Source organism: Mus musculus, chromosome 5 (assembly GCF_000001635.26).
Source record: "Mus musculus strain C57BL/6J chromosome 5, GRCm38.p6 C57BL/6J".
Lineage (NCBI taxonomy): Eukaryota > Metazoa > Chordata > Mammalia > Rodentia > Muridae > Mus > Mus musculus.
Window position 1 is genome coordinate 25,334,764 of NC_000071.6, and position 24,008 is coordinate 25,358,771.

The 24,008-nt window shown below is 36.5% G+C and overlaps 1 protein-coding gene across 30 annotated transcripts in view; it reads right to left on the bottom strand.

Annotated features, from left to right (window-relative positions):
• Window positions 1–24,008, bottom strand: part of Kmt2c (lysine (K)-specific methyltransferase 2C) — a 227,061-nt gene that overhangs the window by 62,969 nt on the left and 140,084 nt on the right. For all 30 annotated transcript variants that reach the window (XR_003955625.1, XR_001784670.2, NM_001081383.2 and 27 more), the window contains 9 exons: window positions 19,876–20,057; window positions 19,572–19,736; window positions 18,536–18,645; window positions 17,464–17,529; window positions 16,289–16,501; window positions 15,049–15,177; window positions 12,598–12,717; window positions 10,145–10,275; window positions 3,650–3,818 (listed from right to left, as the gene is read on the bottom strand). Coding sequence is in view for 28 of the 30 variants with exons in the window: in NM_001081383.2 (NP_001074852.1) it covers window positions 3,650–3,818; window positions 10,145–10,275; window positions 12,598–12,717; window positions 15,049–15,177; window positions 16,289–16,501; window positions 17,464–17,529; window positions 18,536–18,645; window positions 19,572–19,736; window positions 19,876–20,057 (1,285 nt within the window). In the remaining 2 variants the exon portion in view is untranslated. The remainder of the gene's footprint in view (window positions 1–3,649; window positions 3,819–10,144; window positions 10,276–12,597; window positions 12,718–15,048; window positions 15,178–16,288; window positions 16,502–17,463; window positions 17,530–18,535; window positions 18,646–19,571; window positions 19,737–19,875; window positions 20,058–24,008) is intronic.

The window sequence follows — 24,008 nt, forward strand, 5'->3', positions numbered from 1 at the left end:
AAACAAAGACAGTGAAGGAACATGGAAATCTGCTATAAAGGTTGTGGGAAGAGAGCACTTGCTGATATAGAAGTACATGAAGGAATGAAGGTAGCAGATACTGCAAGCCTGGGCAGTTCTCAAAAACGTGGTGAAGATTAGGCTGTGACGGTTCAGGGGAAGTATAGGGATACTGAAAGACATAAGCAAAACAACGGGGAGGAAAAGGTGCGTGGAAGCCACTAGAAGTCTGCAGATCATGTGCAGTGTGATCAAGAGGTAATACAAGTTACCACTGCATGGTAGAAAAGGTGAAGTAGTTGAAGTTGACTTTGGGAGTCAACCGATGGATAAGTGGAAAATGTGAAAAATGAAAAGAGGATTGATTATTCTAAGGATTTTTAACCTAATCAAGTAGTAAAACAGTGGAGCTCTTAGTCAGGTTTTCACTCTTAATTACCTTAGCAACTCAGCTAAAGACATTTAAAAATGTTAAGCTTTCAAGTCTAATTTAACAAAGGTAAAATATTTTTTAATGGCATAAAAATAACACTTTAGGAGCTAGATTGATGGCCTAGTGATTAAGAGCATGTTTTTTTCACTTGCAAGGGACCCACGTACAGTTCCTAGTACCCACATGGCAGCTAACAACCAACTTAGTAACTCCAGTTCCAGAAGATCCAATGGCCTCTTCTGGCCTCTGTAAGCAGTACATACACATGGTGAACAAAACATACAAGCAGGTAAAACATCTACATACATAAAAGTAAATAAATCTTGAAAATATCTACATACATATATAGAAGTATATATACACACACACATACATATATATATATATACACACACTTCATGGGGCTAGGAGATGATTAAGAACACTTGACTCTTGTACTAGTCTGAAGCTTGCTTATTGGTGGCTGCCAATAAGCCCTGGGGGTTGGTTTAAGGTGGGGAGTCTTCCTATCTCCACCTTCCCATGCTGGGATTACAAGCATCTATAACAATACCAAATTCTTTGACATGGGTTCTAGAATCAAAATCAGGGCCTTTAGCTTATAGGGCACTACTTAATGAATAAGCTCTTTTGTTTGTTTTAAAGTAATGAAATTCTAATTTATAAAATTATATCATAAATTTTTACAAGTCCATCCCTAGGACCAGAGATGGTTCAGCAGGTAAAAACACTGGCTGCTGCTCTTCAAAGAGACCAGGTTCAATTCCTAGCATCCAAGTGAAAGCTCACATGCATTTTAGTCTCGAGGGATTTGCGCTCTCTTCTGGCCTCCATAGACATCACTTGCAAACACAATGCACAGTTCAGTTAAAACATCCAAACACATAAAATAAAAATAACATTTTTTTTTAAACAAGAAAAGTGCATCCTTGTCTGATGGCTGAATAGGCTACATGAAATAAAATATTCAAAAAGGCATTTAACTTTTCATATAAAGGCAAAACGTAGCTCAACTGAAAAGAAAATAATTTAAACTTTGAAATGAGTGCTATTCTCATCTTCTAAGTTCTGCTTTACTGAAAATTATCACATCTTAAGAAGTTTTGTGGAAAAAACACTTGCATCAAAACCTGCCCCATCACCTTATCAGACGTTATCCTCACAAAATGCAAGGGCAAGTAACTTCAATTTAACTCTTCACGTGTCATAATATTTATAAAATATACTTTGAAATACTCAGTAATTATACAATGCCAAAAACATATGAAGTGAGTACTTAAAAAAACCTAAGATATTTTTTTGTTTGAACTTGGTAAGACTAAACAACAACAACAACAACAACAAAACGCTGTATCTTTCCATCCTTCTTTATTAATGATGATGTAGAATTGTTGTTTGTGTGCCTATGAGAAGGAAGATTGCCTGCATATATTTCAAGGAAATCAAATAAAAAGTAAAAGTTTGCATAGGTATCTAGGACAGCCCTAGAGACACAAAGCTCTTTGGGTACTCAAGTACATGAAATCAGTACTTGAATTTCCAGATGTAAAAGTTACAGCACAAGAAAGTTAGCTGTGTTTCATGACTGGACAATGCTGGGTACAAAAAGCTTTAACCTAATACCTAAAGCCATTATTCAGTACACTATTATTTAAGACTTCTTTCTAAAAAGAGTGTATAAAATTAAAGATCAACAAGCGGCAAAAGTATGCCACGATAATATCACACTATAATTGATAAATATCTAGAAGAAAAGACAAACGCTGTACTCATAACTCTTACAAATCCAACAAAGCTCTTAGAACCTCTTGATAAAATACTTAAACACATGTGTCTCCTTTCTTTCTCTCACTTTATTTCTTTCTTAACGAGGCCAGGATCTCATGCTCCACAGATTGCCTCTGAACTCATAACATAATAGAGTACACCTTGAACTTGATTCTCCTGATTCCTTTTCTCAAAAGGAATACAGTTTATGAGGTGCTGGGGAGCAAACTCAAAGCTTCATGCATGACAGCCAAAGATTCTACTAATTGAACTGCATCTTCACCCTCCTTCATAACTATTTTTTTTAAAAACACTGTACAAGCAAATGTGTGTGTGTGTGTGTGTGTGTGTGTGTGTGTGTGTGTGTGTGTGCGCATATGCTTGTGAAGAGTGGAGGACAACCTCAGGTGAGCTCACCAATTAAGCTAGAATGGCTATACAGCAATACACAGGGAGCCTCCTGCTTCTACTTCCTCAGTTCTGGGATTACAAGTAAACACTACCACATCTGGCATTTTTATATGGGTTCTCAGGATAAAACTCAGGTCCTGTCACTGCAACACAAGTTCTATTCCTACAAAGTCATCCCCCAGCTCTCTCTCTCTCTCCTGACTTCTAATAGTCACTCCATTTACTACATTTACATGGTGGTTCTCAACCAGGAGCAACTTCGTTCAACAATGATGTAAGAATAACTGGAGATATACATTTATATATTTAGGGTTTTCAGAGACAAAGTCTCATTGTGTAGCTCTGACTACCCTAGAACTAACTACATAGACCAGGCTGGCTTGAACTCACAGACAGCTGCCTGCCTCTGTCTCCCAAGACCTGGTATTAAAGGCATGCACCACTATGGCCAGCTAGAAGACATGTTTGATAGTCATGATCTCATGCAGTCATAGGTGATGATAAATATAGTGGCAAGGCACTGGAGCCCCTTTTTATAACAAAGTGTCAGTAATGAGAAACTGTATGTAGACATACTACTACATCTACAAACAATTCCTGACTGTCGGCATTCATTTTGCAGTTTTTGACACATTAGAATTTCTTTGGGTTTTATGACTAATCCTGTTCTTGATAAAGTATAAACTGAAAGTTTTCTCTCACAACTACTGATTTGGTGATTATTACACGAGTAGGTTAATTTGGCAAGTCTTATATAACTTTCCATTAAAAAAGGCTACATTTACTGAATATAAATTATACTTTAATAAAGTTGATTTGAATAAAGCATGAGGGAGGTCAAACAGAAGTATTTAATTTGGCAAGTCTTATATAACTTTCCACTAAAAAAGGCTACATTTACTGAATATAAATTATATTTTAATAAAGTTGATTTGAATAAAGCATGAGGTCAAACAGAAGTATTTATATGAGTGTTATAGTAACTAGAAAGTAATGGCATGTGGCATAAGGAAAATACCTGTGAATTAATCTACATACCCTGAGTTCCAGGTTTTGCTGAAGTAGAAGATGAACTCAGTAGCGGATCTGAGGAAGGATCCAAGAAACCTGTTTTAAATGAAAGCTGAGCTGCATCTTCTGACAGATTATCTACACTCAGCTTGTTTTGTCTGCTGGTATCTAGAAGATCTTTTCCAAAAAATGCTTCCTAAACAAAGATGAACACATAAAAAAATTATTAGTTCTAAATGCTATAAAGCTAACATCATCTTGTCATGATTTTGACAAGAAAATGTTTGCATTTAACAACATAAAAACTGAATATAGAAATACACCAAGATTCTGTCAATTCTGTATACATTGTGTTAAATTAAATTTGATAGATTTCTCAAAAACCAAATTAAACAAATAAAAATGTAATTGTGTTGAATGTGTTTCAAGAAACTGCAAAATAATTCTATGTTTGGAGACTCATCTACAATCACATTTTAAAACTCACGCACAGTGTCACTGGTTCTTTAACTCATAGCACAGGCAGTTTCATGACTGTTATCAGTATTTGTGGATTATCTACTACGAATACCACAAGATTCTGATCCACTACTGTAGGATCTGCACAGCTCCAGTGTCTGCAGTAATCATGCTGCAGCATACAGCCACATCAGAGGACTGGACTGATACTATGAATCCGAGAAACTTTAGACCATGCATGAACATTTGCAAGCTACGAAAGGCTGCTTGCTTTTATTTCATCTACTCAGATGAGCACTAGACAGGACAGTGCTTCAAAGTGAGTTCTTCGAACTCCTCAGAACAGAGATCAACAGAGAAAACAAATGGAGGACCTCAGGACTCCCCTTCATTTGCTTCAACCCAGAAACCCTGAATTAGGATATTTTCTACTCTGTGACCTTTCTAGATAAAGAACTTCAGAGAGTTTGCAAGAGCTAGTATCATTTATCATTTACTTGCCACACACACATAAAGAGAAGGTTCACAGGTACTTTTTTCCCCATAACACTTTAAGTAAAAGTGGCACCAATCCATAGAAGGTAGGTGGATAGATATTCATGCTACAAAAGGAAATGGGGCAGTAGGTTGCTGTTGCTTACAGCACTGGAGGTAGAAGCTGGAAGTTGAAACTCAGACCTCATAAATGTTAGGTAAAATCCCTAAGGTATATCCACAAACCCAAATGCAGATTTTTAGAAGGACTAGTGAGATAACACAGCAGATAAAAGCATTTGCCACGAAGCATGGCAACCTCAATTCAATTCCTAGGAATTACACAGTGGAAGAAGGAACTGACTTCTGTAAGTTGTCCTGTTTCTACATGTATGCCGGGGATACACAAGTACATGGACACTCATGGACATGCACAAGCACACATACACACAATAAACAAGTATTTCGAAGCATATAGACACATATTAACAAAGAAAGGTTCTGAAGAAGGTTGAAAGATAGGTTCAACAAAATGTGCAAATGAAGACTTCTGTAAGAATATAAAATATACAAAATTTCTGAGGTGGCAAAAAACATATAGAAAATGTTTGTGGCTGGTTTTATGTCAACTTGATACATGATACAGCCATTTTGAAAGAAGTAACCTTAATTGAGAAAATTATCCCAGCCCCACCAAATTGGTCTACAGACAAGCCTTTGGTGTATTTCCTTGACGGACTGATACGGGAGAGCCCATATCACGGAGAGAAGGGCCACACAGTGGCACTCCCAGTAGCCTTGAGTGCTATAAAAAGACAAGTTGAACAAGCCATGGACTATAAGCCAGTAAGTAGCACCGGGATGCTTCTGCTTTGGCTCTTGCCCATATGCTCCTGCACTGACTTCCCTGAGCAACGCAGTGTGACCTGAGGCTTAAGCTGAAATGAACTCTTTCCTCCCCAGCTTGTTTCTGGTTATGGTGTTTCATTAAAGCAACAAAAACCCTAACTAGAACAATGTTAATGGTCCTAATTTTAGAAAGGAAATGGGAGGGATGAAAAGTAGACTAAGTAGTGAAAATGCTCACTGCACTACTGTGTAGAACTGAAAAAGAATCCCTAAAATCCATGAAATACCAGCAAAATAGCACATGTCAGCAATCCCAGAGTTCCTATGTCAAGATGGAAAGCAGAGACGGGAGAATCCTCATGTGCTCATGAGCCAGCTAGTAAGTTACACAAAGTTAAAACAGTAGACAAGAAGCACCTGTCTTAAACAATATGCAAGGTCAGGACCAGCATCTGAAATGGTCCTCTGACCTCTCTCTATTCTAATGCCAATGGTGTGTGTATATGTATCTGTCTGTTTGTCCCTCTCCTCTCCTCTCCCCTCCTCTCCCCTTTCTCCCCTCCCCCCCTCTCTCTCTCACACACACACACACACACTGGACTGAATGAAGTCTGCCAGAGATCTTATATCTTACTCAAAATTTTCAGATTTTTTAGAATGAATAAGCTATCCCACTATCAAAATAGTATTTGAAAATCTACAAGGCTACAATCTATAATAATGAAGAATGCTGAAGACTATAAAATGTATTTGATATTTGGATATCAATCGCTGGTATAGTCTCTTAAGTATAAACTTCAACAACAAGATTGCCATTAATAATACTTTTAATGACTCATCATGACTTTAATATTTATCTATAATATTCAGATGAATCTCGTAAGTTTTTAAGCTTTAGAGTTTATATTACAGAGAAGTGTCATTTGAGCTCAGGCCTGAATGATAAGAATGTTCCAGCCATGTAAAGAGTAGAGAGATCCGTGAAGAAATAAACTTGATAATAAACTTGACATGGCTGATGAACGGAGAAAAGTGAACCACGGGAAGAACAAAAGAAGGAGTCAGAAGGGATACTTAGGGTCATGCAGAGTGTGATTTAGAGATTAGACTTTATTCTCAGACGAGTGGGATGAGCAGAGAAGTGACTGAGTTCTATCTTATGAGAAGATCACGCTTGGTCTGGATTATGGCTCAGCGGTAGAGCATTCATCTACTCTGCATTCATGCAGACGGCTTGGGTCTGATCCCAGCATGGGAAAGGAACCCACATCTCCTGGTGAAGAACAGGTTGTGAAGTGTTGAAGAAACAGAAGCTACTGCCATGCCCCTCTGCAGTGATTCTATTTGGGTGACTCTAGTGAAGGGAAGAAGTAGTTGAACTTTAGATTTTGTCTTTTTAAAGATCTTCTGGATGTGCTAATGAGTTTGACTGTATGAGAGAGGCAGGAAGATAAGTGAAAGGAATTTGTGGTAGATACTCATCTGAGTATCTATAATATTCAGATGAATTTGGTAAGTTTTTAAGCTTTAGAATTTATATTAAAGAGAAGCTTGATATGGTTTTCATCTAGACATTATTAGTGACTTCAAGAATGAACTATGACCATAAGAGTACAGTAGGCTAGGGGCCCTTACAGACACATGATTATAAATACATGTGGTGCATATGTAGATCTAAGAGACAACTTGTAGAAGTCGGTTTCCTCCTTCCCCACTGTGGTTCCAGGAACCAAAGTCAAGTCATCAAAACTAAAAACAAGAAGAGCATTTACCTGCTAAGCCATCTCACCAGATTAAGGTTCAATTTTTCTTAGAAGTTCCTTTAAAACCAGACATATTAGCTCTTGACTGTAATTCTAACACTACAGAGATAGAGATAAGAAGATAAGGATCATCCTTGGCTATATATCAGTCAATTTGAGGCCCATCCAGGCTACATTAAAACTATCTTTAAAAATAAAATGCAAGAATTAATTAAACAAACAGCACACACACACAAAATGAAAAACAAAGAAACATATAAACAAAAATGCAAAGAAGGAAAGAATGACCAAGTTATTTACATGCTCTTTTGCAAACAACTCGCTTCCAAATTCTGATGGTCAGCTAAAGGAGCTTCCTAAATATGGATTTCATGTAACAAAAAGATCTATTGAAGGAACAGACCATCTTCTCAGTAAATCCAAAAGAATGTCAAGTGTGCCTTCTATTATGGTTATTAAAAATTAAGGAACCTAGTTCATTGATATGTCACCTGTCTATATTTGAAAGCTAACACAGAGCTGGAAATGGAGAGATGGATCAGTGGCTAAGAGAACTTTCTGCTCTTCCAAAAAGTCCCAACATCAATATGGCGGCTCACAACTGTATGGAACTCTAGTTCCGGGAAATCAAATGCCCTCTTCCTCTCTGTGGTACACAGACACAGAGGCAAAACACCCATCGACATGAAATAAAAAAAAAAAAATTAGCATTTTACTTTATCGTGTTAAAAACACACAATTAAGCTCTTTTTGTTATTATTGTTGTCAAATTGTTAGGACATTTTAAAATGCAGGCTTAGTGGTTAGGGATGTACTTCAGTTAGTAGAGTGCATGCCAAGATGCATAAAACCCAGGGTTCGAAGACTAGCAAGGTAACAAGAGACTCTACCTGTACGAATGAATGAGAGGTTTTCTTGTAATAGAGGATTACTTCATCCATTTTGAAAAACAGATTAGAGAAATATATATATTATTTAAAGGGCCAACTGATTTAAAAAAAAAAAAAAGTCCAGAGCCAGGTATACTGGTGCATATCTTTTATTCTCATCACTCAGAGGACAGAGGCAGACAGATCTCTGTGAACTCAATGGCCAGCCTAGCCTAAATAGAAAGCTCTGGGTAAGCCAGGGATTCATAGTGAGGCCCTGGAGAAAGAGAAAGATCAGAGGAAAAGGAGAGGAGAAGGCAGGCAAAGAGCAAAGAAGGGCATAAAGACAATCCCCCCAAAGAGGAGTATTTTTTCTTTCCTGAGGAGATGATTCTGAGTAAAATGCTTGTTACTGCATGAGAATCTAGGTTTTCTAGGTACCAAAGTTAAAGCAACAGGGTATATAACTCAGGGCTGAGTGGATATAGGAGAGTGAGCAGAGATAGGTAGATTCCTGAGGCTCATGGCAAGCCAGAGAGGCCAAAAGAATGAGTGACCTCTATGGTGAATGATGAGACTCTATGGCAAAGAAAGAGATGGTATGTTGTGAGATGGCACAGCAGGTAAAGCATTTGCTGTATAACCATGAAAACCAGATTCCACAGTGGAAGAAGAGAACTAACTCCCAAAAGCTGTTGTCTGACATCAATGTTTATACCTTAGTAGACACCCACATACACAGAAATAATAATAAATAAAAGACCGGAAAGTATTTATTAAAGGAAGAGATCAGATGTTAATTTCTAAACACATATGCACAAGCTTCCTTGCTTACTTATCTCTAACACAGACCTAAAGGCTAAGCTCTCTAACTAGCATTCAGCCAGTAAGATACTAGTTAGTAGTCTAGGGACTGAGGAGACAGTTCAGTAGCTAAAGTGCTTGCTGTCAAACATGAAGATCTAAGTTCAACCCTTGGGATCCATGTTAACAATTCTGGTGGCCAATGCTTGTAAATCTAGTGCTGAGATTACGCCATGGCCCTACTGGCCAACTATCCCAGCACAATCACTGAACCCCAAATCACAATGAAAAAAAAATTAAAGGAGGACAGGTTTGGACCAACCTTGAGGTTGATCTTTGACCTCTACTTACAGTAAATGTGTGTTCACATCTACACTTCTACATACATACAAAAAATGAATGTCAGTAACCTAATTACTAAAGAAGAAAACTAAGCAAGTTATGTGGTAATTAAAAATGTATTTTATGCCGGTCATGGTGGCCCACACCTTTAATCCCAGCGCTTGGGAGGCAGAGGCAGGTGGATTTCTGAGTTCGAGGCCAGCCTGGACTACAGAGTGAGTTCCAGGACAGCCAGGGCTACAGAGAAACCCTGTCTTGGAAAAAAAAAAAGTATTTTATAAGGCAAAAGATTTATATAAGATCTGAAGATTCTTTGGTTTATTTGACTTAGTTCTCTCACTAATTGTGGTAAGCAATTATTGAAGTGATGATTTTGGGCTACTGAGAACTTTTTCAATAAAATTAAATGCAATAAATTCTATTGATAAATGGAAATATCAATAGGAGCTGGCTTGCGCATGTGCACATATATGGATGATTTTAAGTAGTATTTCCCATCCTGAAAGTATCATTGTTATGGCCAACAGCACACTTAGCAGTATGAACATGAAGATCTAAGTTCATCCCTTAGAATCCATGTTCAAAAAAGTAAGAAAGCATAATATTTATAAAGAGAGAGAGAGATAACATATTTTCTAAAGCTGGAACATAGCTCAGTGAACTATAACTGCCTGTGGCTACATGGTTCTGGCACTGATCCCTAGGACTGCACATATGCATATACATATATACACATATACATATGAATATATACACATGCCTTCACGAGAAAGAAATATCAAAGCACACCAAGAACAAAACAGATATTCATTCTTAGATGGAGCCTGGTAAATGTCATTTATAGGAATCAGTGAACAATTATACAGAATGAGTAGGATGTTAACAAAAACAAGCAGTTAAAAAAACCTCAATACATTTCCTAAGTTTGCAAACCACATAATAAATATAAAGCAAAATATTACTTGTAAATAAGCAGGAAAGGTTTCTTCAAGCTTATTTTTCCTTTTTCGGTATCTCTTCTTTATTTTGTCAGTGTTCTCAGCAACAGAAACAGGCTCATCAACTAGGGTATCTGGTAACTGCTCCCTCCAGCCTGAAATAAGAGCCATGTTTATAAATATGTGGTACTTGCTTTCTAGAAAAATACAGTAATTTCATAGCTTACCAGCATGCATAGTTATGTATAAACAAATAAGCTCTTACATTGTACAAAGATCTTAAAGCACATTTCTAAGTTTTGAACATCTTTAAAATTCTATTTCTTACCTCTCTAGTATTAGTAAAATTCCTACAATTCCTACAATTGTTTTGGGGGGACTTAGGGTCTGGGGTGGTGAAAAGTCTCATTAGGTAGCCCAGGCTGACCTGGAACTCATTCATAGACCTGGCTGGCCTTGAATTCAGAGATCTACTTACTTCTGTCTTCCAAGTGGTGGGATTAAAAATTGGAGGCTTGGCTCCAATTGTTTCAAAATAGCTAGCATTTGCATGCAAAGTAAAAACATGACTTGATAAACAGTATATTTACAAATTTCATAGGATGAAAACACCAGATATTCAGAACTATGAGGAGATGGCTACTCACAAGCTCCTAAAGAAAATTCAGTGGATATGGATAGCACATTTTCTTTTAACAGCTAAAGCCAGTTTGTTAAAGAAGTACAGCCACACCAACTCAATAGATCACCCCGCAGGATAAACAGCAAGTAGTTATCACATCATGGAATTTGTTTTTTAGCTTTTCTACCAAACATCAAACACTTCTCCTGAGAACTCAAAAGAAAAAGAAACAATGGCTGAGAGTTTGTTGCAATAAAACAAAACAAAAAACACCCCTGAGTCTGTGTAACACAGGAAGATGAAACTGCTTGAAGATCTAGGATTTTAGCTAAAGTAGCTCTAGGAAAGTAGGACCTCAGCTTGAAAGTAAGAGCTGAAAATTTCTGAAAGAAAACATCTTCAATTAAGTTCTTAAAATTTCTAAACTACCCTATGTACACCAAACATCATTGACTAACCCCTGTGAAAGCATGAACCAAAATGAATCTTCACTTCATTAAAGGGGGAGAAAAAAGATCTAAACAGAAAATGAGCCCCTCCCCACAAAAGGACTTTCTAGAGGAGAAATAATTAAATAAGCAAATAATGTATGCCCTCCACCTAGTAGACGATTAAATAATAAAGCAGACGCAGAGATTGGCAAAATCTTCAAACAATTTATATTCCAAATCAATTACATGAAGAAATAAACAATAGCTGAAAGCAGATAGTCTAATATGAATATAAAATAAACATCAAAAAGTTAACAGAAGAGTAAGAAACAATATTTGAAATTTAAAAATTCAATGAATGAATTTGCTTTAGTTTTACTAGGCATAAATGAAAATACTGAACTAAAAACCAAGTCTAAAATTTTTTCTAAATACTTGAAAACAGAGAAATTCTTTAAGTATTCTTAAACCCATATTAGGTTATATCAAAAATAAGTCTTCCTAAATTAAAAAAAAGTCATTAAGGTTTCAAAAAAGTACTAACTTGCATATGAAGGATGTTTTAAGGCATGCTGTGTTATGCATGCTGGAGGACTTTTTGGTTTTGGTTTTTCAAGACAGGCTTCTAATACATTTACGTAGCAGTGACTGACATGAAACTCCCTCCATACACCAGGCTGGCCTTGAACTCAGATCTGCCTGCTTTTGCCTCCTGAGAGCCAGAATTAAAGGCATGTACCACCGCTGCCTGGCCAGAGCACTCAAACTTATACAAAGGGCTATCTTAAACAAAGACTTAGCTTTCTTAAGCAAGGTTAACAAAATGTACCAATGTATTTATAAAATATAATAAAATAGATTTGTTGGGCAATTAAATAGCCTGTAAGTTTGATCGTATATTAGGTCAATAAGGCAGGTAAAGAGAGGCCTTTGCTAAAGTAGGCAGAGAGTATCTGATACAACTGAGTGAGTTAATTCTTCTACTCTTCTAATATAGCACAGGAAGCATCTAACAGAGTGAGTGGTAAGGCCTTAAAATGTCAAAGCAAAGGTGAGGAGCGTAGACCATCATAGAATGTGAGCTTAGCACCAAAGCAATAAAGGGAATGTGGGGAAATGGCATGTGTGTGTTAAGTGTGGCACTGGCAAGGCTGAGGCAGTATATTAGTTTGAGGTAGCCGTGGCCCATGTAGGGAAATCGCCACGAGGCTGAACTAAAAGACCAGACTCTATCTTTTCCTCCCTCCCTCCCTCCTTCACTCTCTCTCCTCCCAACAAACCCAAAACAAAAACAAAAAACTCAAAAGACTATATTTTATTAGATTGAAACCATAATGCTGCATGTAGCATTATTATGGTAGCGACCACTCATTCCAACGGAGTATCAATCCCAAGGAGTTAAACCAAAGAAAATTGGCACATACCATCATCTCTGCTAGGTAACTGCTCAGAAATAGAGCCGGAAGAATCTTTTCTAACCACAGATCTTTTGGCTTTTCCTTGTCCTGTTCGACTTCTTTGTCGTACCATAAATCCACCAATACCTATATAAAACAGAAAGTGCACAAGTGATAAATAATTCTAGAATTCTCTAGTACAAAGAATGACTTTGTCTTTAATGGTGAAGTTTTTTCAAAATTCAATTGTATGTTTAATATAAATTAATAATCTCTTTTCATGTGTATGAGTATATGTATGCAGGTCTGAGTCTATGTGTAGAGGCATGGGTGTGTATGGGTGTGTGTGTGTGTGTGTGTGTGTGTGGATGGGTGTGCATGTATGTGTGTGGAGGCCAGAAACTGGCCCTGGATCTTATCCTTGATCTCTCTCTACCTTATACACTGCAGCAGAGTATGTCACAGGATTCAAAATGATATCATGAATAATTAAGTTCCTTTAAAAATTTCCAGATCATTTTTATGTATGTGTATTTGTGTGCTTATGTAAATTTATATGAGTTATGTTAGTAACCCTTGTCTCTGACTCCTTAATAAATGGATTATAGTACATGGTGACCCGACTAGTTTTTATATGGGTGCCGAGTACTTAAACTTTGCTCAGTCTTATGCTTCCATAGCAAGCACTTTACCTGCTGAGCAATCCCTATATCCTTGCATCTCATTTTTGTGCAAAGTAGAGAAGGCTGGAAGTAAAAATAAATGTCAAAACCAGTGTTATTATATCAAACATGAAATACAACTTGCCAGTATATGGAAAGAACTACTTAGATTTCCTGTTCTAGACAAGATCAAATTAAAAACCAAATAAAACAATAGAGCTTGAATATTAAGGAGCTGATACGTCTCTTTCCCTTCCATAATTGTTAAGTTACACTTCCTGAGAACAGCACAGCAGACCAGCATGCACGGTGAGAATGAAAACTGAACTAAAATACACTAACCCTCATTGATCAATATGATTTCAGTGGTGCTGCCTAGCCTTCCCATGTGAGAAAGGCCAGAAGTCACATGATACACGAAGCTAGGAACACAGAATTCTACTAACTCAACTCAGGTAAGTCATTTTACTTTACAGTACTGTAATCCATTAACTGTCAAATAGCTATAATACATAGTAGCTCTTCCCATATCATAAATATAAGCAAAATGAAATTGGTAAAATGCTTAGCAAATTTTACAGCACCAAATCTCATAAGCTTTTGTTGTGATCTTCTTGTCCAGTAAATTGCTTTATAATGCCCCCAAATAAAGGGATGTGGATGTCACCCACATGTGATAGATAAAGCAGCTTAGACAGAAAACATCATTCTAAAAGATGATGTTCTAAAAGAAATATGCTCCACCTAAAAGCACAAATATACTTGGAAACATAATAATTAAAAAGACATAATATCAGAGCTATTCACTAAGAGTCCTGAAGAACACAAATGCAAAATTCTGACAGAGATTGCATTAATCTAATGCTTTATGACTAAAAACAGACATCAATAAATGTGGCCTACAACTTTTGGTGAGAGACTTCAATACCTTTTTTTAAAATAATGAAAAATGCTTTTTTTTCTACCAATGAAATATACCAGAGAAGAAAGATTTACGGGCAGAGAGGTGGGTCAGTGGTTATAAATCTTATAATTCTTGCAGAGGACTTGAGTGTGGTTCCCAGCACGTACATGGCATCTCATAGTTCTAACTCCAGTTTTACAATCTCGGGTACACTCGCTCACATAAGCTCACACATACACATAAATAAAAAAATGAACTAAAAAAATGAGAATGGTATCAACTGCACTAGAGATTCAATAAGACAGAAGAACCTTGTTTTGTTCACATTTAAGCCTATATAATTACTGAAATAAAAACATAAAACTATTCAAAATGAACGCTTAAAAGAGGATTGATGAAGAACATTATTTATGTTCAACCTTTAAAGCGACTGATGAAGAAAATACATGAATTGCTTTAAAAGCTGAACATAAATAAAAACCAACTAATAAATGGTTAACATTTGGGATAATGATTTATTGTCAAGTAGTTACACTTTCAATGTAAAGGATCCATCAGTCCCATGTAAGATGCTAAACATAGCCCCAATTATAAGTCATCATTATTATTGTTCCAAATGTTATTATTGGTAAATTAGCAAAAGTTTTGTTATACTGAATTATCTACCTCGGGGCCTAGAGAGATGGCTTAGCAACTAAGAACACTGGCTGCTCTTCTGAAGGATCCTAACAGTTCGCAGCACCCACATGGCTTCCAGGGTATCTGACACCCTCTTATGGCCTCTGTGGACAGTAGGCATTCACATGATGCATTTACATACACACAAACAAAACACTAATACACATTTCAGTAGGGGTAGGGGGAGAAACAGAGACAGACAGACCGAGAGAGAGACTAGTTGGTATACTCTACCTGGTCTGTATGGTTTTCTTTTCCTCTTTTTTATGGCATCTGTTCCTTCTATTCCCTTAGTTTCATCATCTCCAGCTTCCCGCTCAGGACTAGATTCAGATTTTCCATCACAATCCATAAGTTCTCCTTCTAGAAAATGTAAATATACAAAGAAACTGCATATTCTATCAAATACAGAAAACTTAAAAACTACAAAAGAAAACAAAACAACAACAACAACAAAAAAAAAAAAAACCAAGCAAAGTAAAACATCACCAAGCCATTCTAATAACCTGCACTGAGAGTGGCTGAGAAGTAAAGAGAAGACAGTAGGTGCCCAAGGATGGGGTGGGAATCATCCTGCCTGTGTTGTGTTCCCAGGGAGTGTGTGTGGCATAATGACCCAGGCTCAGGCAGCCAAATCTCTGAGTTCAAAACCAACACAGTCTACACAACTAGTTCCTGGGTTGCCAGGGCTACACAGAGAAGCCCAGTAAGAGGGAGGAAACAAAGAACTCAAAAGGATCACTTTCTTGTTTATTTTAGTTTGTTTTTGTTTTTAGTAATCTTTGTGTTTAACATCAAGAATTAAGACTCAAGATTTAGCCAGGAAGTGGTGGAGCACACCTTTAATCCCAGCACTTGGGAGACAGAAACAGGTGTATTTCTGAGTTTGAGGCCAGCCTGGTCTAAAAAGTGAGTTCCAGGACAGTCAGGGCTACACAGAGAAAACCTGTCTCGAAAAACCAAACCAAACAAACAAACAAAAAGATTCAAGATTTATGTAGTTAGTCTACTGATAAGACTTCAAATTTTGTCATATAATATTCATTTAATAAATACCCCCAAGTGATAAAACATGATTAAAAATGATTATGGCTTTATTTCTGAGTAAAATGAAAATAATCACTCCAAAATAAACACACCAAATGTAGTCATCTTGGAAATAAACATAAATTGTGTTATATTTAATGTTGCTATTAAAACTCTTTGTTACATCACAATTTCAGATAGAAAAACCTATTCTATTCCGATCAAAGAAAATGTTTATAAATCAACAGTTTACAAAGTTTAGAGGATGGCTTATGCTGACAAATCAGCAAACTGAAAAGAATCGCTCTGAATGACCTACCTTATAAGCTACACAATCATACTGCTCTTAGAGATTTCAATCACAAGTCATTCCATATGAGAAAATATGCATACACAAATCTAAGAACACTCAGAGAGGAAGTGTCCCAAGAAAATTAATGAGCATTACCTCGACTATCATCCATTTCACCATCTCTTGAATGTTCTGACTGGATGTCTGGAGGGGTCTGAAGGACAGCCACACTATTCTGATTTATAATCTTCAATTTCAGTTTTGGTTTTGTGCGTTTTCTCCTGGGAGCTGTGACTGTGAGGCTCTGTAGCTGACTCATCCCTGACTCGGTCAGACACACACCATCCTGGGTGTAGGTCTTAGGGGGGTCTAAGATTACAAACCCAAGGACACACATTGAAGCTTTCATTTTAAACTGACTGATAAGTTGATTAATATTCCAAAATCTACACGGCAAAAAGATACAACTATATACTTATTCAGCAATTATCTACAAAATGCACAAACTGAAGATGTTCAGTGACACTGAAAACACTGATAACTTTTTAGGACTACAGGAATGTATGTTAACAAAAAAGGGGGTGGGTTTACTGAAAGCATCTTGGCTTCCATGAACATGGGAAGAAGATCCTGGAGCTAAAGCTGCTGCTGCAGCCACTCAAATAATAAGCTTTCTCCCAGTGAAGTCCAAAACGTAAATAAGAGAAATGAATATACTTCAGAAGCCCATTTGGAAAACCAGTATCAATTTGACCACCTACAAAGAGTGTTAAACACTGTAAAAACCTGCATCCTTAAGTACAATGATATACATGTATTCAAACCCATTAATACACTGTTTTGTGTTCTAGCTTAAAATACTAATAAGATCATAAATTCTGAAGATAACTTTTAATGTGAAAACTTGTTTATTAAAATAATTTCAATATAATCCAAATGTTTTTATATCCAAATATTGTAAAAATATTGGTTAAAGGATAAATCTATCATAAAATGTCATGTCATCATTCTAAGTTATCAGAGAACAAATTGTAAAATATTAATTAGTACTAAATGAGTGCTTAGTTAAACAGGCTTTCTTTTTCTCCTTACTGACAACTAAGCAAGCACAATACCCAGCTGAAGTGAAGGCAAGCAAGATACTAACAGTTAATCCAAAGAGCTATTATTTTCATTATTTCCTGAAACTTATAGGAATACTACTTCATCAAAATGGGATATGAACATTTTATATATTAATTCTTGATATTAACATCAGACAATTCACTTAATTTAATTTAAGCATCAAGTCAGTTGTTTAAGAATTAAAAGAAAAACATTTCCAATTTTACCTAGCTCTTTCACTTTTGTGACGATCTGTGCCACAAGAGAAGAGTCGCAGCAGTCTGAGGAAGGCACTGAACAGAAAAAGAACCAATCAGGAAATGTTTGAGAAAAAAAGACTTATACAGAATTAATTTTCAGTTGCTGTACATGTATCATTCAACAAATGTATGAATACAACAGGATGTTAGTTCTTAATGCGGGGCGGGGAGGTGGGGAGAGCGTTTGTGTATGCCAACCAAATAGTGTACCCAGGTGCTCCATCCCAACCCCAAAAGCAGCTCTTAGTTTTTCAAAGGCATTATTTCATGATTTAATTTTCAAGTGCTTTTTGAGACAAGGTGTCACTATGTCGCTGAGCCTGGCCTGGTATGCACTGTAATACAGACTAGCTCAGCTTCACCATCCTGCTGCCTCGGCATCACCAAGCACTCAGATTACTGGTACCCACTATTATCCTCAGCTTCCAAAACAAGAACAAAACAAGGAGCACTGAGAAGAAAACCAGCAGAGACTGAATGGGGGATTTCTAAATACAATAATCCAAGAGGTTAAACCTTGAGAGCAAAATTATATTTTACATCTAATTTGCATATGCTTCATTTTTTCATTATACAACCATTTAAATAAAGTTTGGATAGGAAGTATATTATAGTACAAAACAACTTCTTTTTTTTTATTTTGATGAATATCTAATTTAAAAATATTTATAACATGATAATCAGGATATACATATAAGTGTGTGTATATATTTGTGTCTATATATATGCATATATACACACACACACACACACACACACACATATATAATTCTTTTTTTTTTTTCGTATTTTCAACAATTACATTTCCAATGCTATCCCAAAAGTCTCCCATACCCTCCCCTCCACTCCCCTATCCACCCATTCCCACTTTTGGTCCTGGCATTCCCCTGTACTGGGGCATATAAAGTTTACGTGTCCAATGGGCCTCTCTTTCCAGTGATGGCCGACTAGGCGATCTTTTGATACACAAAACAACTTCTATCTCACAAATCAAGGAGACACAGGGCAGCAAAACTCACAGTTTATGTTACTATCTTACCATTAGACACAGGCATATAGGGTCTGCACATGCTACAATCAAAACCAATGTCTGCTACATTTTCCACTTCCTCCTCAGTATTTAAGTTTTGACAAACTGCATGCATCCACCTAAAACAAAACACATTTACACATTTAAAAGAAGTGAGTATGCTTGAAACTGAACTCCTTTTAAAATCGTAACAGGAGATGACAGTCCTCAAACCTAAAGCCCCAAGTCTCAAATGTCCCCTTTTCCCCCTAACTATGACTATTAACCCACAAGATCCATCCTTGCTCTGATAAGTCAAGAAAAAGGAATGAGAATAAACACTAAGGAGAAAGCATATGCATGCTGTTAGGAGGACAGCATCCAATGGTGAGCAAATGCTGAAAGACAAAGATAGCAATGCAGCTAGTCAGATCAGGCAAGAATACAGAAGAGTACAATTAAAATTGTGTGTGTGAGAGTGCCACCCACTGCATCTACCGAGCAACAGATGTGCTGCATGTCAAGGAAGAGGACCTTGCTTTAGAGCAGTTTGTAGCCGATTGCTACAAAAACTACACAACTTACTTACAAATAATCCTGCACCACCAATGAGTCAAAGGTGACACTGTACATTCAGTGCTAAACTGCTAACAATACTGATAGAAAAACAACAGAAGCAGTCTGCACATACTAGTTAGGAAGATCAAGATCTTAAGTTTTAGGGGCGAAATAGTGAGAAAAAAGAAGAATGTAGGGAGAATATTTTTAGAATCTACCAAAAGACTGAGAAATTCTCCACAAAAATGTGTATGTGCAAACACTAATTATGTATCTGATTTCAAGGGACTGATAAATCACCAAAAGACCCCCAATTGAAAGCCTGAAGTGTCTAAAATTTAAAAATTTAAATAGTAAAGTAGTCCGGAAGCTTCTAATAGACTAAAAATCTAGAAAGCAAAGTTTTGTTCCCTAAATTTATAATCCAGCAAAGTAATTTTCTAAGGTTTGTTACTACCTTTGAGAAACCTGCTTTAAAGATAGCAAAGGAGGTTAAGGGGCGCAGTACCTATCACACTGTCTACACTGCAGAATGAGGTCCTCTTCTCTGTAGTTCCGACAGCAGACAGGGCAGGAAGACAGGCTGGCACAAGGAGCACACTGTGTGTAATTGTTCTGCCATTCACATCTCAAACCTGCAGATGTTGCTCCACAGTGTCTGCACCAAACACACCTGAAACCCAAAGCCCAGTGAAAGTATCAAGTTTATTTTCGTATTAAAGTGTAAAAATCTGAGAAGCTACAAGTGCACAGAATGAGAACAGAAGTTCAGAACTTGAAAGACTGACAAAGTAACATGAATCCTAGGGTACCATTTGCATTTCCAGCCTCCTTTGGGAACTGTCTGCAATGGAGGGTCTAGGCAGTAGGTATGATAGCTTATGTCACAGTCATCACATAGCAAGAGTCTTCCAGGGTCAGTTGCCTTCCCACAGGCCTCACACACAGTGCACTCAAGACATCTCCAACCTTTGCTAAGAACCACTTTAGTGATCTGGAAAAAGAAAATAAAACCCATGTGATTGCTTTATGTATTTAACTTAGAATCATTTTTGTTTAACTAGAACATTGCATGAATTTCCACTGTGCGTGAATGCATACATGCATACATACATGCATACATACATGCATACATACATGCATGCATACAGAACAGGAGCAGGTAAACATTACTATGCCCAAATACTTAATAGGACAGACACCACATCTGCACACTTTTAGGCACCCACCTGATTAACATAACCATTTGAGTCATACTTCTCAATGCTTCAGATTTAATTCCATTATTTTTACACATATAATGATTGGATTTTAAAGTTGAATAAGCTGCCCTACTACTATTGACAGGATTTTAAACAACAGCAATGAAATCTTTATACATGGTATGTCTATGAATGGGATTAAATGCTTCTGGGTTACAGTATGGCTTTTCTACTAAATAAGCTACCAAACAGTTTCTCTGCAATCAATTGTTTCCCTACCAAAAAGGGGGGAAATTATCATAACAAAATACTAAAATTTTATGGTCCTTCAGGAATTTTAGGTCATAAGGCTGGCACTTACATAGCTCATCTTTACTCATTTATTTCTGTCTGAAAGACCTGAATCGGCAGGATTTTTGAGACTCTCTACATCCCTAATAAAATTCTCAAAGAAGCTATACCATGAAAAATTAATGTGAGGAAATAAACTTTTCCTTTTTTGTTCTGTTTTGTTTTTGTTTTTTAAGACAGGGTTTCTCTGTGCAAATGGACCAGATAAGCCTGAAACTCAAGATATCCTCCTGCCTCTGCCTCCCAAGTGCTGGGGTCACAGGTGTGTATCAGCACTGTCCTGCATGGGATCAACTTCAAAAGCATATATTTCCCAGTGACAACAGAATAGGAAACAGGAAAGGTATATAGAGAAAAGAACTATGAGATCTCAGATCATGAGGAATGAGAAAGCCTAAAAACTACTGAGAAAGAAACAGAATTCATTTAAAAGGAATTGATGTCTATAAGAATGTCTTTATTTGTTGCAAAAGTACAAAGGTTCATAAGCACAAAACTTTCCATCTACCCCAAACGTTAAAATACAGTCGTACGATATCCATTCTTATGCAGACAACTACTAAGCATAATAGCTAACCTAGCTACGTGAGTCATTAAGTAAAAAGGCAGACTGTCAGTCACACACATGAGGAAGAAATTTAGCTCAGCTAGAAATATATGGAATGGAGTAAGAATATGTTCCAAGAAAAGGGCAAAGGACTGTGTGCAGGCAAGTTAAGGATGTGCAAGGGACCACATGTCAGATGCTGTGGGCAGATTAGAGCAAGGCAATACAGAACACTACCCCAGGGAAATGGCATTTGAGAAATTAATCTGATAGGATGGTGTATGTGCAGTGGGCTAAAAACAAACAATAAAATAAGAATAGAGAGTTACTCATGATTATGGTCTTCTTGCTATTAAAAACCCAGAAAAGACAAAAGCCACATTTCCTTACTTAGAATTACAGTGAACATTTTCTGCATGATAGCCAGTATTTTTCTGCATCAACTGTCCAGTGACACACTACCATAAAATGTAATAGGAAGGAAGGAATTATATACCTGAATTTACAAACCTGAATGTGATTATTCAGAGTAATGAGTCAGCAATGTCAGACACTGCTCAAGCTGTGACACCAGCTTACTACTTAGAACTAGAGAATGACCCACAAAATAAGACCCGTGAAAAGAGTAAATGAATGCTACAGATATAGAGCTTAATAAGACTGAGGTTTTGATGTTTAAACACATCTCCTTATTACCTTGATTAACATATTAATTTCATCTAAATGTCTGAAATTACCAAATTATAATATATTATTTACCATATGAAGGGCCCAGAAGAAAAGCAGAGTGGAATAGTACAGTAAACTGCATGGTAACCACAAAAAGCTCATAGACCAGGGACTATCTAGAGCAGCTCTGCCAAGTGCTCCTCAGGTCAGAGCCACTTTCAGAGCCCTGCTGCTGCTAAGAGCTAATTTGTTGAATATACCTTAATTTATTCACAGTTGTACAGTATTTTAGAGACCGTATGACATAAATTGACATCACCATAGTAACATTAAACAAATAATGTTTCTATTTTTTTGTATTTTAAAATATTCCATTTTGATTTATAAAATAGTAAGTGTTCTATAGCTGCAACCCATACAAACAACAACACACTCTATCTCTTTGAAGAGCATTACTTAGGGGTTTTAGATCTAAATATATGAGAATATCAACTTCAGAATAAAGGCTCTTTGGAAAGATTAAAAAGTTCCATGGTTAATCTACAATAATTGCTATTGCCACAATAAAAAATAAGCCTGGAAGATGTGCCTTGACTATTTCTCCATATACCTTTGTTTCTTTATTACTGTGTGTGCATATCCATCTGTGACTATGTACACATGTGCACCGATGGAAGTCAAGGGATGGGGCACCCTCACAAATCAGCTCTCTCTTTAAACCTTTATGTGGATTCCAGGGTTGAACTCAGGCATCTCACCATCACCTTTTGTTTCTCCAATTAGTAGGACTTTATATAGTATTATGTTCTGTCCAAAATAATTATCAATACTACAAAAGACACCACACATAGCTAGAAAAGCATGTATTTAAATGCTACCTGACTGTAATTAGCTAATAATAGGTTGGGTTTTATTTTTTTAATGCTTTTTTTTAAAGATGTATTGATTTATTATGTATACAGTGTTTTGCCTTCATATATGCCTGCATGCCAGAAGAGTGCACCAGATCACATTATAGATGGTTATGAGTCACCTGTGGTTGCTGGGAATTGAACTCAGGACCTCTAAAGAGCAGTCACTGCTCTTAATATCTGAGCCATCTTTCCAGCCCCCTATTTTATATTCTTTATATAAGTTCAATTAGTTTAGTTGAAAATGGAGGGGCTGGAGAGATGGCTCAGTAGTTAAGAGCACCGACTGCTCTTCCAAAGGTCCTGAGTTCAAATCTCAGCAACCACATGGTGGCTCACAACCATCCATAATGAGATCTGATGTCCTCTTCTGGTGCATCTGAAGACAGCTACAGTGTACTTAGATATAATAATAAAAAAATCTTTGGGGAGTGGGGAGGGTATGGGGGACTTTTGGGATAGCATTGGAAATGTAAATGAGGAAAATACCTAATAAAAAAATTGCAAAAAAAAAGAAGAAAAAAGAAAAGAAAATGGAAATGGAAATGGATGGGTTACTTAAAAGAAATCCACAGAAGTTCTGGGTAATATCTCTAAATCTTAGCTTTCCTCCAAAAACTGCTATCATGGTAGTCAAGGGAAATGGCTATATTAAGACATCATTGGGTTCATAAAACTTTACAATCACATCTTGAAAGGAATCATATTTGATTTCTTCAATAGTTTTCTGGAGTCAAATCTCAACACATTTGAATATGAAGACACATGAAGAAATAGTTTCTCCTATGCATGTATAACTTTTTTTAAACTGGCATTAAATAATTTGGGATTTAAATGTTTTGATTCTGCATGAAATATATAGTACTAACATTGTTCTTTAGATATAAGGAGAAAATGTATGTGAAGAAGGGCTGAGGAACCTAAATGTGGGAGAGACATGGGCAGTCACACGAATATAGTCAAGAACAACAGAATGAAGTAAACTAACCTCTCAGTATATAATTATAAAATAAACTGTTTTAAGAGTAAATATCTACATTTTATGCCTTTCCAATACACTGCCAGGATAATTTGCATAAATCAAGAACACAGATTTTTAGGAACTAATTTATCGGAGTAACACTTAGAAACAGTATTAAAAGTACTAAAATACTGCCACATATGCATAATAAGAACAAATACTTGATTTAAATATTGGCATATTATATATAATAGATAATTAGTCTTAAGAACTGAGACAACCATATTAGTGATAAAACAAAATA